Raw genomic sequence first — 17,821 nt, 5'->3', positions numbered from 1 at the left:
GTCAATCTCCTTATAATTATGTCATAAAAGGGCCGGAGTTGTGCATCTTATCTCAGCATAAAAACTGCTGTATATAGAGTAACATATTTTGTTTTTTTCTGTGATGCATATAAAAGTGATTGATTTCATATATATGTCTTTCTTGTGACTTATTACCTAGAACAAGTTTTTACTGAGAAAAAGCCTGGTACAGAATCTATTCAAGAATGGTTTACTTCCACAGTGTGTGTTATGTGATACTCTTTCTTTGGCTGTTTTTATTGGATGTAAGTGTTAACGAAGTGATCCAAATTGCCAAAAGTTCATTGTCACTTAGAAGCAGTGATGTTAGATGTTTTGCTCCATGGCTAAATGGTTAGTGTCCTGGCCTTTGGTCCAGAGGGTCCCAGATTTGATTCCCGGCCGGTTCGGAGATTTTAACCGTGGCTCGTGGACTGGGTGTTTGTGCTGTCTCCAACATCCCTGCAACTCGCACACCACATAACACACTATTTTTTTTTTTTTTTGCTATTTGTTTTTTACGTCGCACCGACACAGGCAGGCCTTATGGCGATGACATAACACTATCCTCCACCACAATAACACACAGTTACCTATACATGGCAGATGCTGCCCACCCTCATCAGAGGCCAGAGGGTCTGCCTTACAAAAAAAAAAAAAGTGATGTTAGATAAGACTTTTCAAGTATATTTTGTGTGTGTGTGTGTAATATAGCATTGTAAATTGAAAACGAACAGTTATATAGTATGAAGCTATAAATACAATGATGTTTTTCTTTTATGTAAAACTGGCAGTTTGTCAATTTTTTGTCTTGTAATTGTTTTAATACTGTAGTCTTACAAACAATTTTGTATTCCTTGGATTGTAATTTTTTTTCCAAAGCAAAAGTTGTATAAATTTTCTAATTAAAGAGATTTCAAAGCAGTGGGTGGAGTGGAGGGCTATGAGGCTAGTTGGGAGGCCCTGTAAAGAATGTTAAAGTTATTGTTTGTATTTTAAAAAATCAAGGCTAACTGAATTTATTAAAAAAAATATATCCATTTGTTGGCAAGAAAACCCCTGAAATCATCAAGTGTGTAATTCTTCCTAAAGAACTTAACAACAACAACAACAACAAAAAAATCAAAGCATTAGGTACTGGAATGTTGCTGATAGTTATACTGAATATACTGGAATTTTGAAAATGGAACTCAGTAGATGCTCTGTATACGTTTATACTCTAAATCACTTTCACAAATTAGCCCCCAAATATGGAGTCCCATCATATGCTCATTATACTGTCCCTGGTAGTGGCATTCAAAATGCAGAATATCCTGACGGAAGTGCTCCCCTTGTTCCTCTGAGTAAGCTCCCATATTCTCCGTGAATGTATCAAGATGAGTGTCAAGAATATTGCACTGTAGTTCTTCACTGAGTTCTGGACCAGTTGCTCATACTGTAGTTTTCATCCTTGTTATTGCCCAGAAAGCCCTGAACAATGCAGTGAAGCTGGTCGAAGCAGCTTTCCCGTTCTTATCAAGCTTCTGTGGAAATTTGTTGTATTGAAGGATCTTTATTTGTGGTCTGTCAAAAACACCTGCTTTGACCTTCGGCTCAGACAAATTGGGAAAGAAGGTTTTTTTTTGCTAGGGGCTTTACGTCGCACCGACACAGATAGGTCTTATGGTGACGGTGGGATAGGAAAGGCCTTGGAGTTGGAAGGAAGCGGCCGTGGCCTTAATTAAGGTACATCCCCAGCATTTGCCTGGTGTGAAAATGGGAAACCACGGAAAACCATTTTCAGGGCTGCCGATAGTGGGATTCGAAACTACTATCTCCCGGAAAGAAGGTTTTGAAGGTATTTGAAAGCTACTGAATCTTTATCTAGGGCTCCTCCGAATTGCTTCATAAGCCCCTGCTTTATGTGCTGTGGAGGCATAAGCATCTTCTTGCTTTCTACGAGTGGCTCCCCACAGAGAACTTGGTCCGCTATGGCCAAGTCACTTGTAGTGCATTTTGGTGTCTCTGCTATTCCAAAGACAAGGATAGCAGAGATACTTGGTAAAACCACCTTGGAGATCCATTAGAAACCACACCATCTTGAAGTCTCCAATAACTTCAAATCCATACCAGCCATGGCTTTATAACAGATTTGTAGAGCTGCAGAACCACCAGAATGAAAGATACAATATACAGCAATTAGCGATCCCATCCTTCATATTGTGTGTTGTTATCGAGCCAAAGATCGATACCCATTCAGATACTGGTGATTTGGCAACCTTGTTTGTATCTGTGAATGACAGTACATTAGGTGGAAAGAATGAGAGCGCATTTAGCTACAGCTTTATCCGATAGGTGACTAGGAGTCGCCTATAAGGTTTTGTATGAACTGCATACCTTACAGCACGGCTGGCCTGTTCGCGTGTATTGGAGGAGCTGTGTTGCTGAGATTATAGAGTTAGTAAATAATAAACTATAGCTAGCACTGGTGACACTGTCTATAAGAGAATCACTGTAGTGAGTGGAGCCTGTTGAAATCTCAGCTGTTGGCAAAATGCTCCCTCCACTCTACTCATCAATGCACTGTAAATAGAAAACTTTTAAAACTGTGTGGATATTGATATAGGCTAGTTTAAAATTCTTACATGTAAACATTCTCAGATACCACAGTATAGTTGTGATGCTTCTGCTCAGTAGAAAGAAAGCCCAAAATTCACAAAATACAGAAGAAATGCGTGACAAAAGAGGACGACGTTCAGTTACGAGAAGTAACAAGCAACAGTTTGCTGTTCAGGTTAAAGTCTTCAAACTACTTGCTTTTAAGACTGGAGGGATGTATATTTGTGTAAATGGCCAGGAATTTGGGCATAATTCTATCCAATGACCGAAAAAGTTCTCTCTCGTAAGAAGCGAATTAACTTTTTATCAAAGAACTTAATACCATATACTTATACCGGTAATAGGCAGTCTTGTGGTAATTTTACAAACTTTTCATCAAAGAGCTTAGTAATATATAATTGGCCATCTTGTGGTTTTTCAACAAACTTTTTATCAGTAATCTCCAATATTTTGTTTTGAATTGTCTGCTTTTGTTTCTTTAAAGTGCATTTATATTGTAATTTTAATCTTATTTATGTGTTTGTGCTGATGATGGCTCCAAGAGCTGAAACATGTACACATTTATTTTAGATTGTAATATGTGTATTGATTTGGTGGTTTAACTATTTTATTTATATATAAATTTATGTATTTTCTCAACCTAAAAGCCATGGCGAGAATATGGGGCTAAGTAGACAAATTATTGCCTTCACTGTTTTTTAAATGTGATTAAAAGTTAAAATATGACTCTTGGTTGTGCTTTTGGTCTGTTATGGAATTTTTATTTAGTTTTTCTTGAAATATTTGAATTGCTTCAAGATTTTAAGTTGTAAAATGACTTCCTTTATTGGAAAAGGAGAGTAGAAAATTTTATGATTGAAGAGAACTGAAAAATTATCTACGGTCAGTCAGGGTAATTATGAGACAGACAAAAAAAAAAAAAAAAAAAAAAAAAAAAAAAAAAAAAAAAAAAAAAAAAGGGAAAAAACGAAACACTCAATTTTTTCTGCTCTGATTAATAATCTCAACACTTTGCATGAATGATATTATCTATTAGTCTTTTATTCATTATGGTAAAATAATTGGAAAGTGTCCGAACTATATATCTAGCAGTACACAAGTTTTTCCTGAGTGGTGTTTTTTCTAACCAAAAAACTTTCATGCATTACACTTTGTATTTTGTTACTCTGGCTCAACCCAAATATCCAGGAAAGTGTTTCTGGTTTTGTTTGGTAGTGTAAGGGAGAATCTTCTTTTTCAGCTTGAAAACACAATTTTAAGTTTTTGATTTGAGAAGAAAATTCATTTTTAAAAAAAGGGGGTAAATATGAGACATCATTAGGGTAAAATGAGACACTTTTAGGGGAAATATGAGACAGTTGGTACACTTGTTTCTGTACCTAAATACTTATGTTTGTCATTCCCACAGACTCATTTCCTGATATACTTCCTGAAAATTCTTTTGAGAATATCCTACTTTCAAAAATCAAACACACTGACAAAACCATGATGAAGCGAAGAAGAGTAGACCCAACATCTGAAGAGCATTCCCAGCTTGTGAGGGAAAAGCAGAAACTACTTCATAAGGAGGATAGAAAGGGTACAGGTATTCAAAAGGCAACCGTTCCAGTAGTAAAACCTCCATCTAAGACAAGAGCAGAAGTTCATTCACTGAACTCGATAGCTGCAGTCGCTTAAGTGTGGCCAGTATCCAGTATTTGGGAGATGGTAGGTTCGAACCCCACTGTCGGCAGCCCTGAAAATGGTTTTCCGTGGTTTCCCATTTTCACACCAGGCAAATGCTGGGGCTGTACCTTAATTAAGGCCACGGCCGCTTCCTTCCCACTCCTAGTCCTTTCCTGTCCCATCATTGCCATGAGACCAATCTGTGTCGGTGTGACGTAAAGCAACTAGCAAAAAAAAAGTAGTTCATTCTTCTGACTCAGCTACAAGCAAAGATGAAGATTGGCAAGGTAGCAGTGACAGTCTTGATGAAGTTGATCTGCTTGACACAGATGCTGTGGAAATGACCATGGCAGATGAAGTAAATCCAGGTGACTTGTACTTGTACTGCTTAAGTACTTGTACTTTTTCAAAGTTCTGGAAAGCGGCATTCTTTTCAATATAAATATGTTGCCACTGTTCAGAAAGTTCTGGAAGGTGGAGACATGCAAATCATGTGTCTCAGTTGTGTGGACAATAACAAAAATGTGTTAAGGCTTAATGAAAATGATGTATCTGTTGTGTGAAAAGTCAAAATTACTAGGGAAATTGCCTGTTCCAATAATAACAGGGAAAGGTAGAGGCATTACATTTGTATTCCCAGGAAAAGTTGATGTTTTTGAAAAAAAAATAATCTAGAACTCCTACAATTTCTGTTAAACCTGTTTAAGCCAAGTGTTGCCTCATTTTTTCACCATTCTGATTACAATGGGCACTATGTATTTATTTAGTATAATTAAAATGTAACAAATTCAGGCATAAAGCTCAGGTGCCATTTAATTAGATGGTATAATGTCAACAGTCTATACTAATTTTTGTCAGAAATGAGAATAAAAATGCAGCTCAAGCCTAAATTTTGTGGTATCAAAACATGGCCATTTCGTTCCTATAATAAAACTGAGGAAAGTGTTGCAAACTATTACACTCAGATTTTTTCCTGTCTTCCTTTGACCCTAAGCTGTCTTACAATTACCGTATTAACTCTCCAACATGATTTTACAGTCTGCTACAATACTGTCTCACTTTTCCCCTGGGTTGTCTCATAATTCCCCCTTTTGCAGGTTAAAAATGAGATGCACATTTATATTTATTTTTCAAAAGTTAATGAATATATAGTAATCTGTTGTTTCCAGTGTTTTTTGTAACACCAGTCACAACTTACTATGATTTTCTGTATAACTGTCACTGTTGTAGTTTGTAATGTATGAACAAAGTTTTAAAAAAGGTCTCATATTTACCCTGACTGACCCTACAATAATTTATTGTGCTTGTATGTAGTCCTATATGACATTGAAAGGAAGGAATAATAATAATAATAATAATAATAATAATAATAATAATAATAATAATAATAATAATAATAATAATAATAATAATAATAATAATAATAATAATATCATCCAGTAAGATATGAATGGGGGCTTCTACACATATTGTATGAAGGGAAAGTAACAAAATTTATTTACCAAAAATACAGTATAATCAATAGATTTTCCTACTATAAATACACACCCAAAAATGAGAAATGTAGTATTATATACAATTCCAAGCTATCATGCGCATCAATGGCATTCTAAGAAAGGCAAGATATGTAATTTAATCCATCAGGTTAATCTCTAAAAATTGAATACATCACATTATATCCATCAATATTATAAGTACTGTAAGTTATATGTCGAGAAATTATCATTACCTTCTGATTATAATGAAGAGTAACAATGTATCAAGCTATTTGTTGTAAAACAAAATTGTTTTTCTTAGCCTGCTCTAAAATTAGGATTGTGTATGACTTGCCAAAAATGTGCATACTGCACATTAGCTTTCACAATTGGCTTGATCAACCTGATGACATGATTTTCAGGATATTCACTTTCAAAGGCATGGCCATTCAGTGAAAGAAAAATGCCACCCCATATATTTCCTAAAACATTAATTTTAAGTAATGTAAGGTCCAAAAATCTTCCTCACACTGATAGGAAAAACAACAGTGCGAGGTCAGCAACAAGTGTCACACAAAATATTTTATACGCACAAAAGTGAATATCAAAGAAACATAAGTTACGTGTGAAATGATATGCCATTGCCCTTAGTGAACCTTTCTTATCACCCATAGAGACTGGTATTTTCCTTCAGAGAAGTACATACTTCAGTTTATTGAGTAGCTGCGGTAGTGACAGTGCCAAACATGTCAGCTTTAGCCGAACAGCGTGCTCACTCAAATTCGCATGTGACTGCAGCACCAGTGTTCCCTATAGTGTATATTATACTAACTCTGTGGCTGAGACATTCCAATTCTTAGAATTGTTGACACTTCCTCCCCAAGGACAACTGTAAATCATGCCCTCTTTGGGACGACCTTGCCTTGCTTGATGAAAAAGGAAAGACCTGGCTTGACGATTTGTATTGAAATATTACTGCTCCGGGTTGGCACCTTGCTATTAGAAAACACTATGGCCGAGAATTATTTCAAGGGTTTAAGCTTACCACCTTTTGACAAAGGTTTTAATGGGTAGTCTGTCACTCTTCACAATACTGCTGGCAAGATGAGACAAGTAAAAAATTCCACAATGTTTAAATTGTTCACTTTTTACCCCCCCTCCCCCAAAATTATCAAAATATGGAGGTAAAATTGTGACTGTGCGGACATTCCTTTCAAGGTAGTTATATATGGAAGTGCGTAAAAGAGTGTTAAGAACAACTGCAGGGAATGAAAATACATTTTTAAATGTAAATTAGGAAGACAAAGAGAACTTGCGTACCTTCTGTTATTGAGCGAGCGAATTGATCAAGCTACTCCGAGAATACTTTCCAAAACTCCGAGCTTGATAGCTGCAGTCGCTTAAGTGTGGCCAGTATCCAGTGTTCGGGAGATAGTAGGTTCGTACCCCACTGTCGGCAGCCCTGAAAATGGTTTTCCGTGGTTTCCCATTTTCACACCAGGCAAATGCTGGGGCTGTACCTTAATTAAGGCCACGGCCGCTTCCTTCCCACTCCTATCCCTTTCCTGTCCCATCGTCGCCGTAAGACCTATCTGTGTCGGTGCGACGTAAAACAACTAGCAAAAAAAAAAAACCTTTCCAAAACGCTGCTCTACATAACAGGTTACAACTGGCATAAAAAAAATGTAATCTTGAGATTTTAATCCCAATTAGGTATTGATTTTGAAGCTCATAGATTAAAATCAAGAAAGCTTAACATAAACCATTGTCCATAACTCTTAAGACTCCCCTTATTAGGCTGTTTGGTGATAATCAGCAGATGCAAGCACAGGAAAATAAGATAATCAAAATGAGCTTCATATATCTAACAATAGATAGTATAGTATATTTTTAAAAATACATGAGTGCTCTAGTAACATCAGCATAACGACACAGAGATGTATACTCTCTGGAGAGAACAGCTGTTCTTCTCATTGTAATGAAGAGATAAGCCCTGCTGTGCATAAAATGCATGTCCAAATAAAATAATGTTAAGTACTGAATAGATATATTTAGTAGAGTGTTCAGAACATAACAGATAGCACCTCACTCGAAAGCGAGAAGTCTCTGAAAATCAGCCTAGCCAACCCCGTATATCGGTGTCTAGCTCCGGGTAGCTCCCTAGAGCTTGCGCGGAGGTGGTTGCACACAAGCCAAAGTACCAGCTGATTTACACCCCCCAGGTAGTTTACCTTCCACGCAGCTGCCAGCCAGTTTACCACCAGATGGTCGAAAAGCAAAGCAAGAAAATAAAGTTTGAATCTATTAATTTGTTTGTAAGACTGTATGCAGAAATGCTGGAAACTGGATCCCATTTTCCATTTTCATCTTCAATAACACTATGTACTGCTTTATTTTCTTGGAAATAACTTTTTATAGTTGATGGAGCTCGAGAGTGATAATTCCTCCTAGTATCACTATGGTGAGGAATCCTGAAACATTGTTCATGGAGAAGCTCGCTTCTTTTAGTAGACCTACTAAAACAACATATGCACAGTTGTGAGCTTGCATCTGGGAGATAGTGGGTTCGAACCCCACTGTCGGCAGCTCTGAACATGGTTTTCTGTGGTTTCCTCATTTTCACCCAAGCAAATGCTGAGGCTGTACCTTAATTAAGGCCACAGCCGCTTCCTTTCAACTCCTAGCCCTTTCCTATCGCATTATCCCATCGTCACCACAAGACCTATCTGTGTCGGCATGGCATAAAGCAAATCGTAAAAATAATAAAAAAAAGCATCCTGAGGTTACTAATAATAATAATAATAAGCCTTATGTGCTTCAACTGTAAAGAAGCACTAATATTATAAATTCTATGGGCATAGCAGTAAACAGTGCTTTGGGATGACTTTGCTTTATGATAGTCTGTATGCCATTATGGTCTCCTGCAACCGTACACCTAGCAGACCAACTTATTACAACTTTCGAGTTTTTCAAGTTTTTTAATATCTGTGAAATATTTGTTGCACTTTTGTTTTTGGAAACATTGAAAAAGAAAAATCTTTCTTCAATTTGATCGATTGCATCTCGAAATACGATGTTCACTTGAGTCCTGAATGACATGTCAGTTGTGTCATCACTTGAACTGAAATAAACTGATCCTTTGCAATCTCTTTCCTTAATGTCTCCTGCAATACATGCATCATTGATTGAGTGATATCATTCTGAATGGTACCCTGTCCCACTAAACACACCGCTGCTGCTTTGTAAATGTGCGCTGAGTTCACATTCTTCTTGTGCAAGTAAATCCAACAGCTTGTTTGTTGAATTTTCATCCTGATGATCACAAATGGTCAGTTCCTGTTTACTGAGGAAAATGATAAATTGGACAAGATGTTCTAGAATCTTTCTATTTCCAACCACTTTTTCATTATGCTGAAAAGCAGCAAGGTGAGAGCTTTCAGAATTTACATGCTCTATTCGACCTTGCCTAGCATGTGAAAACTTTCCCTGTTAGATGTTTTTATGATGCCTGATGTTTGCACGATTTCCTTTCAAAAATTTTTACAATCACAGTACCCTCTGTGCTCCATACAAATTCGCCATCAAAAAGAAGAATTACATAACAGCAGAGTTGGTTTCTTTTGGTGCTTTCTGTCAGTCAGTTGTATTTGGAATAACGTTGAGATTTGAACTTTGAAACTATTTTACGTATTGCTGAGCTAAAATTAGATTAGAAGTAGGTCTCTTATTTTTCAGTTTGTATTTCTTTTTATATATTAATTTGGGGAAACTCTTGAATTAATAAAATGTCAAATAGGTCAGGTGTGCTTAAATCACAGATTTCTAAATCTGAATAATACAACTGGAAGAAAACCTAAAATGTCATAATGTCAAAACACACTTACTTGTAATAGTAACTAACATAATCACAAAAACCCATACTGTACAAATAAACAGGTAGTGAGCACAGAACAACAAACTAATAGGTTTGTGAGGACTGACTGAGAAGCGAGAAACATTGAAGGAAACCGCCTCATGCATTGGTATTTCCCTTGAAATATTTCTGCTGTTGTATATGCGCCTACTACTAACTTACTGTGTGCTCTTATCCCGTGGTTGAATCGCTTTGGAAAATATCGCACCAACACTGACCATCACAGTGCGGCGGCAAGCTAGAGGGACTGTTGCAGCGGTCATTGGTTTTAAAGTGTTGTTGAATGCTGCTTCAGTAAGCTGAAGAGACATTAAAATATATGCAAAATAATGTTGTGTGTTATGGAATTATTCTTAAGTGGAATTTTAAAAATGCAAAATACGTTATTCTCTCGTTTTTCGGGGTAGACGTATCAATGTTTTGTAGCATACTTTGCCACTGGTCAAAGGTGGGTGGGCATAATGCAACCACTCTGTTCCACTTAGTGCTGAGGTTACAGATAATACAAGCCCATTACCTTTCACTGCACCTTCGTGACCTGTAGTAAAATAGCTTTGCTTTACTGTGTGTATGTATGTTTAGTCCTCAGCCCGAAGGCTGGTTGGATCCTCAACAGCTCCGCCATCAGCTGTCGTAAATGGCCTAGGCATCACTGAAGAGGCGTACTAGGGAAATGAGGAGTGAGGTAGTTTCCCGTTGCTTTCCTCACCGAGCCAGCCGTTGCTATTACATATCAGTCTGCCAAGCCCACTGAAATGCATGCACCAACTGACCCTATGAGCAACATTTTCACACCATTCATAGCAGGGACTGGCTGCATAAGGAATGGCATTACTAGCATCACTCATACCTCAGTCACTTTCATCTTGTTAAAGCCAAGGATAAAGCTGAGACAGATCAATGAAAGTAACAATATTGCTCTAGCCCATACCAGAAGACATAGTGCACCGTAAACACAACGTCCTGCTAGCAAAGGCATTGCTTTACTGTATACTAATAAAATGCAGCAGTAAATAGCGTAGTGCACACTCTATCTGTAATCTGAAATACAGAGTTTCAAGATATTACGACCCTTTTCCCCATGATGTCGTGACAGACAACCAACCAAACAGATGGACAAACTGATGAAAATTCGAACTGAACCTATACTCTACTTTTGTATAGGCCTACCTAAATCTGAAATAAATATCTACAAAGTAAGAGCAACAGTTTGAAGTGTAAATACATAATTATAATTTTATTTTTATAGATGTCATAACAGCTGTGTAATAAAGAGTATTAGATAATTTGCTGTTGATGGCTTGACAGGTTGAAATGAAAACAGAGGCATAAATTAGATCTCTGTTGGGGCAGAATTTGAAAATGTGGACTGAACATTGTTAGTGATTAACAGGAAGTAACTGAAAATTGGAAGCCGTGATGGCTGAGTGACATCACTGGCTTCTCATCAGTGCACCGGTAGTTCGAATTCTGGCCAGTGCATGTGGGTTTTGCAAATGAAAAGTCTGTGTTTTAGTTTATTATACAGCTGTGGTGCCCTTACCTATGATCACATTAGCAGTCGTGTGAAACTACAGACTTAATTTTTTATACTAAAAATTGTCTCACAGAAATAGCTTTATTTTTTTTTATGGTACAGTAGAACACTTTTAAGCATTTTATCTTTCGTCATAGTTTGCTACACTGATAAGGTTAGTTCCTCTTTCAGCACAGTTATATTTCCAGTGATGAACAGGAAATAACTGAAAATTGGAAGATGTGAAGCTATGATATTCTATAGTCATAGTCACTACCTTTTAATCAATGCAGCTGTGGTTCGAATTCTGGCCAATGCATGTGGGAGTTTGTAATAAAAATTCATGCAAGCTAAACCCTTAACTTCCTTCCTCCTAAAAACAAATTAGTATCCTAGGGTTTCTTACTGAATTATTTTATTGGTATTTGTATTTTCAGACATTTCAGTATTCACCAAAAATCTGTCAGTCAAATTGAACATTTATAAAAATTCAATTAAATGTATACAACATGCATCCAGACAGATGGCCTGTAATAGGCTTGTTATTTGGTTGCAGAGGCAGTGTAACGAGTGGATTTTCATAAAGGGGTTGGGTGTTCGTTACCCTGTGTTAGAAAACATCATAGTAACATTGTTGTGGGTCATTTTATTATATAGAGTTGTATGTACCTTTCTAATAATTTCTAATAATTTGGCTTCCATTTAGAATTCAGGATCCCTGTGGTTGCTCACAATTTATGAACTGATGTCATATTTGAATAAATGTATATAATGTAATACAGTATTTGTTTTCCTTGTCAGTTTTTCAGGCTTCTTTTTTTTTTTCTGTGTAGTTTGCTTATTACCACAATTTTGAGTTATTTATAGCTTTAATAAATTGTTATTGTTGTATATTTTAGATGTTGTTGTAGTGCACATGCCACTTGCTTGTAGTGGAAAAAGACTCAGCTGTTTTAAATTCTGTTTTTTACAGCCTTGAATAATTTGTGAGCACATTTTGCAGTTTTCTGCTATCAATTAATATCATCTTTTCAGTTGCCATGCCGAACAGGACCACAAACAACTCATTCTCGCATAAATGAAGAACAAAATAAAAAATGTCTCATCCAGATTAGTCGATATCGATTCTCCCTTGTTATATCGGGACTTACCAAGATACTTCATGGTGTTAACGAAATGGTAAGTGGAAACTTTATCTATATCTTATTTATAGTAAATATTCTTAAATGCTACAAGAGGAATAGAAGTTGTTTATTTGTTTGATCTAGAGCTAAGGCACATGACAGGGTACTAAGGGAAGATACACTAATTGTACTGAAGGATTATGGAATGAGGGACAGTTATTATTAACAATCAAAGGCACAGACATGATATAGGCTTTTGGGCTCATGCCGTGTGAAGAAAATAAGGTGAAATTCTTTACGTTCCGCAGTTTTCTGCGATACGGCATAAGCCCAAAAGCCTATATCATGTCTATAAGTATAGGCCGTGAAAGCATCAATGGCAATCAAAATCATGTTTGTTGAGACAATAGGGCTGCATTGAGAATTAATGATAGAATGAGTTCTTGGTTCAGAGTGGTTTCAGGGGTTCCGCTTCTCGTTCGCGCGTTTCTCCATGGAAACGAACCTGCCAATAGGCTGGTGGTGGGATAAAAAACTGAAGCAATTAGATTCTGTGTGCCGGTGTGACAAACTTAATTCTCTGGATAACTTATCGAGCTTCGTAACGGCTCCATTAGCATGCAGAAACGATGTGGATTTTGTAGCTAATGACCGGACTGGCCAGGAAATACATTTGCTTTATCTACCTCGTCTTACTTATGACAAACTTTGAGTAGATGGGACTCTCTTAAGGTACGCGTCAGCTGTAATCGCTCAAAGCGTAGCCCTGCCTATCCTAATGTGGCCAGGCGCGGGTAAACGGCGGGAGTAGCCTGGACTCTCTTAAGGTACCCGATGGCGTGTAAACGGCGGGAGTAGATGGGACTCTCTTAAGGTACGCGGCAGCTGTAATCGCTCAAAGCGTTGCAGACAAGGTTGTAATCATTCACCTTTGTTTAATATACTTGGAACATGTACGGCTATGAAGTGTTAGGTTAGGACGCAGTTGGGTGGAAATATAGTAAACCATTTGGCCTATGCAGACCACTTGATAATGGCAAACTCTGCTGAGCACCTGCAGTTTATGATGTTGGAATTTGAAAAGAGGTTTATTTATTTATTTAGCATATGGCACAAATACATTGTAGCGTGTCCAGGGTTACCTGTTATGAAATGGATTAGACCATATAGCCATGTTAGGAGGTGGTAAAATAAACCCGACTCTCTAAAGGGGCCCAGCTTCAGATGGTGGAACTTTATAGTTGGGTGCTGAAATGCTACTGAAATCCAGCAAGCATTGTCTGTTCTCCACGTTAGGAGTGGCATCATTGAAACCTGGCAGTTTGGTATAAAATTCCTTTGCGAGTGGCAGTCTACCCTAATAATAACCTATATGAAATGTTGTAGTGGATCTGGACAAAGGGCTAGGTAGCACCGCTGAAGAGATTCACATCTCTTATGTCTCCAGGGAGATGGAAGATTTGGATGGAAATCAGTGATCCAGTGTCCAACTAGGAGCTCCTTAGATAAGGGTGATGGTAGTAGAGAAGATAGCAGATTCATGGACAATAAAAATGATGAAATTTACAATATACATAGGTTTGTGCATACAAAAGAAAATAACCGTGAAGAAACTGTTATCGGCAAGGTAGTGGACCTCATCCGGTTGAAAGAGGCATAAGTCACAGTTGGATATCCAGATCGTTAAGTCAGTCGGGACATCTATTAAGTCTGCCTGTGGTCTACAGTATGACAGAAGAGGAGACTCAAACATGATATGCTCTATTGTTGGATATTCTGCTCTGCTGTTGCAGGTAGATGAAATAGAAGCCCTATTTATGTAGTAAGTGTGCACATTTTCAAAGTAAATTCAAACACATCCAGGTCGTATGTGGTAGATAGATATGGTAGGCTGTGATTAGGATCAGAGGCTTTATACTATTTTGAATCTTAGCATGTCTGCTGATGTTTCTGTTCTTACTGGTGAGTGTCATAATTTCGGTCTTCCTCTGCAGACATTATGTCTGTGTGGGTTGGAAGAAGAATATTGATGGAGATCATATTATACCATACTCGCGAAGCAGAGTGTTTGAGGGGTGAAGATCTAGTGCAGAAATATGGGAAAGGAATGGAAACCAGTGTGTTGGAGTAGATTTGAGCAGTGCCAGATTTAATTATCATTGAGTTATTAAGCTGGGTAACTTTCCTTGTGTGGCAGCTGTTCAAACAACATTGGCAGCAGTATTCTGCTGCTGAAAATATAAGTCCAAGTAGTGAGCTTCATGACGTAAGTGCTGAAGCATCCCGTGAAGTACCGCACAAATCTTGAGGGATGTTATTTCATGTGCTTAGCTTTCATGTTGGATTTTAGCAGGTGTTGTCTGTAAGACAGAGTTTGATCGAGGATCATTCCAAAGTCTTTCAGGTGAGGATTGTGGTGGATCAGTGTACCATTAGATTCTATTCTCGGTTGTGTGTTCACCAATTTGTTACTAAAGTTGAAGCATGATGAAACTGTTTTGATCAGTGTTATGTTGTAAGAATTTGTCTTGTCAATATAATACAATAATATACCTAATTTGTTATCGAACACATATTGATATACAAATACGTGTTTTGAGAATATAAAAGCATTCTCTTCTCCAGCTTCTGGTTAAAATCACTAAAGCACATTAGACCTGTTAAAAGTTGTGTAATCTGACATAAAACTGTTCACAAACAATATCTAGTTAAAAATAATTTACAAATTCAAACATAGACGTTCATTTTGTGTCATGATCCTTCTCATATAAATATCATCTAAAAGTTCATATTTATTGTGGTTTTTCTTCTTTTTCAATTTTCAAATGCTGATGTTGTGTAACTATGTGAGCTTTATATTACAAACATCCTTCATTGTTCTCTTATTATTATTCCAGGTAGTGTCGACTCAGTTTGTCCCTGCTTTATGACATGATCATTGCCAAGGCACATCCAAATGGGAAAAAAATAATTCGTATTAAAAGATTAGCCTGCCTGGTTAAAGTGAAATCTTATTATCTGTAAGAAAAGAGAAATGATCAAATATATGTTGGCCATACTGTGGCTTAACAAAATAAGAACACAGCACGTGAATTAGGAGTGACTTACATTGAATGCAGTGGCCCTGAAAATCTGTTTACACTTCCAATTGAGCTGGCACATTGCTGAGCAAGCAGGTTGTGTATCAGGAGGGATTGAATGGGAGGAGTTTGTGGCATTGGGGATTGTTCTGCCCACTTGTGTCATACATTTTCTCCTTTTTCTTTCTCTTTCTGGGATATTGGATTGCTTATTTGAATAACAGGTTTTCTTCTGCCATATGTTCATTTAAACTATTCACCCTGCTCTGCTATTGTGATATGTAAGTTTATAATTTTTCAAATACATTCAGTGGGATTCGAACCTACTATCTCCCGGATGCAAGCTCACAGCCGCGCGCCTCTACGTGCATGGCCAACTCGCCCGGTGCTTGTTGTTTTAAGGGGCTTAACATCGAAGGTCATCGGCCCCTCGATATTCATTAACTGGTGGTTATTGTCATACGTGTTCACACATGGCCGAGTATCTGGCATGTTTTCTGGCATTGACATGCTCTTTGTAACGCACTGCCACGCTTCTCCCGGATTGTCCTGCGTAGTTTTTCGCACTCTTGGCATGTCAACTTGTATGTCCCCGATTTACTTTAAAGACTATTCATATTCATGCTGTTAGAGTTGAATAAGATTTTGTTGTTGTTATTTGTCCTAACAAACACGTTAATATTATGTTTAGTGAATAATTTAGCCAATCCCTAATGATTGTCTGTTGATATACGCAAATGTGGCAAACCTTTTCTTTTCTTGTTCTCGAGGAGAGTTTTAGGTCTGTTGATAATCTTACTCCTAATCCTCTTCCAATGCCGCAAACTCCTCCCATTCAATCCCTTCAGGCACACAACCCGCTCGCTCGACAGCTCAATAGTCTGCCGACTCAGTTGGAAGTGTAAACAAATCTCCAGGGCCTCTGCATTCAATGTAAGTCACTCCTAATTCATGCATGTGTTCTTATTTTGTTAAGTCACAGTAGGGCCATCATATATTAGGGACAGACTGAGTCAACACTACTCGGAAGAATAATAAGAGATCAATGAAGGTGGTGTCCGACTCGTTGGCTGAACGGTCAGCGTACTGGCCTTCGGTTCAGAGGGTCCCGGGTTCAATTCCCGGCCGGGTCGAGGATTTTAACCTTAATTGGTTAATTCCAATGGCCCGGGGGCTGGGTGTATGTGTTGTCTTCATCATCATTTCATCCTCATCATGACGCGCAGGCTGCCTACAGGCGTCAAATAGAAAGACCTGCACTTCACGAGCCGAACCCGTCCTGGGATATCCCGGCACTAAAAGCCATACGACATTTCATAATGAAGGAGGTTTGTAATGTGCAGGCTCACATAGTAGTTACACAATATCAACATTCGAAAATTGAAAAACAACACAATACATATGAACTTTCAGATGATATTTATATGATAAGAATCAAGACAACATAATGTCCATTCACGTTTGAATTTGTAATGTATTTTTAACTGGTGGTTGTTTGTGAACAGTTTTATGTCAGACTGTACAATTTTTAACAGGTTTAATGTGCTTAACACATTAGTAATGAGCCCTGAGAATTCTCATAGTTCCTCGGCCAACCGTTCATGATAGGTTATGAGAATAGTCGTTTTTATGGACCTCGTGTTTCCTTGATCGCTGTTACAATCTGTTGGCAAAATTATAAGTTTTAAATGGTATAGTCATGGATTAATAGTATAAGGCAACTATTACTGCATCATCTTTTTTTCTTTAAACCTACATAACAAAATCATATTGGAAATGTCGAGCTATTCCTTGGAGCTCCAGTGCAGCTGTCAGCAGCAGTTGCTAACAGATATGGATATTTGTGATGAATCATGTGCAGACCGGTTATCAGGTGTACGTCAAGATAGTGAATTAGATACTTTTAATTATGCGAGTGATTCTGACAGTGATTTTGCTCCTTCTATGTCAAATCGTGGACAACAGTCTCGTGTGTTATTATACAGCAGTGACTCAGATGGACACAAGTATAGATAGCACTTGTAGTATGTAGTAGGTATAGATACAGTCAGCGGCTTATCAAAAGATAATCCAGTTTGTAAGTTTGAGGTCAATATCTAGAATATTTTTCACATTACGTAAGTTTGAGTCCAACAGTGTAAATTTGTTCTTGCAGGCTTGAACTATCTGCTCAACAGGGGAGTAACAGCCTTTGTTCGCACCCAGTCGCCAATGCATTAAGTGATGTGTTAGATAATAAACTAGGTATTATATTATATTGGCAAGGCGGATCCTTAATACATAGCATTGACTAAATGTCAGTGTAGACCAACTGTGGCCGTTATGGTCAAAATTATAGAATCTGTCTTGCTCATGCTTGTCTGTAATAGCAAGTTTCGGAAATAGAACACAGTTGTCATAGACCGTCAGGTATCCATGTTTAATTTATATATTTATGACCCATCTTCAAG

The 17,821-nt window shown here is 37.6% G+C and overlaps 1 protein-coding gene across 1 annotated transcript in view; it reads left to right on the top strand.

The window, feature by feature from the left end:
• Positions 1-17,821, top strand: part of Nf1 (neurofibromin 1) — a 666,749-nt gene that overhangs the window by 25,619 nt on the left and 623,309 nt on the right. The window contains exon 2 of the mRNA XM_068225031.1: positions 12,203-12,346. Coding sequence (XP_068081132.1) covers positions 12,203-12,346 — 144 coding nt within the window. The remainder of the gene's footprint in view (positions 1-12,202; positions 12,347-17,821) is intronic.

The sequence above is a fragment of the Anabrus simplex genome, chromosome 1 (assembly GCF_040414725.1).
Source record: "Anabrus simplex isolate iqAnaSimp1 chromosome 1, ASM4041472v1, whole genome shotgun sequence".
Lineage (NCBI taxonomy): Eukaryota > Metazoa > Arthropoda > Insecta > Orthoptera > Tettigoniidae > Anabrus > Anabrus simplex.
This window is presented reverse-complemented; position numbering and strand designations above follow the sequence as displayed.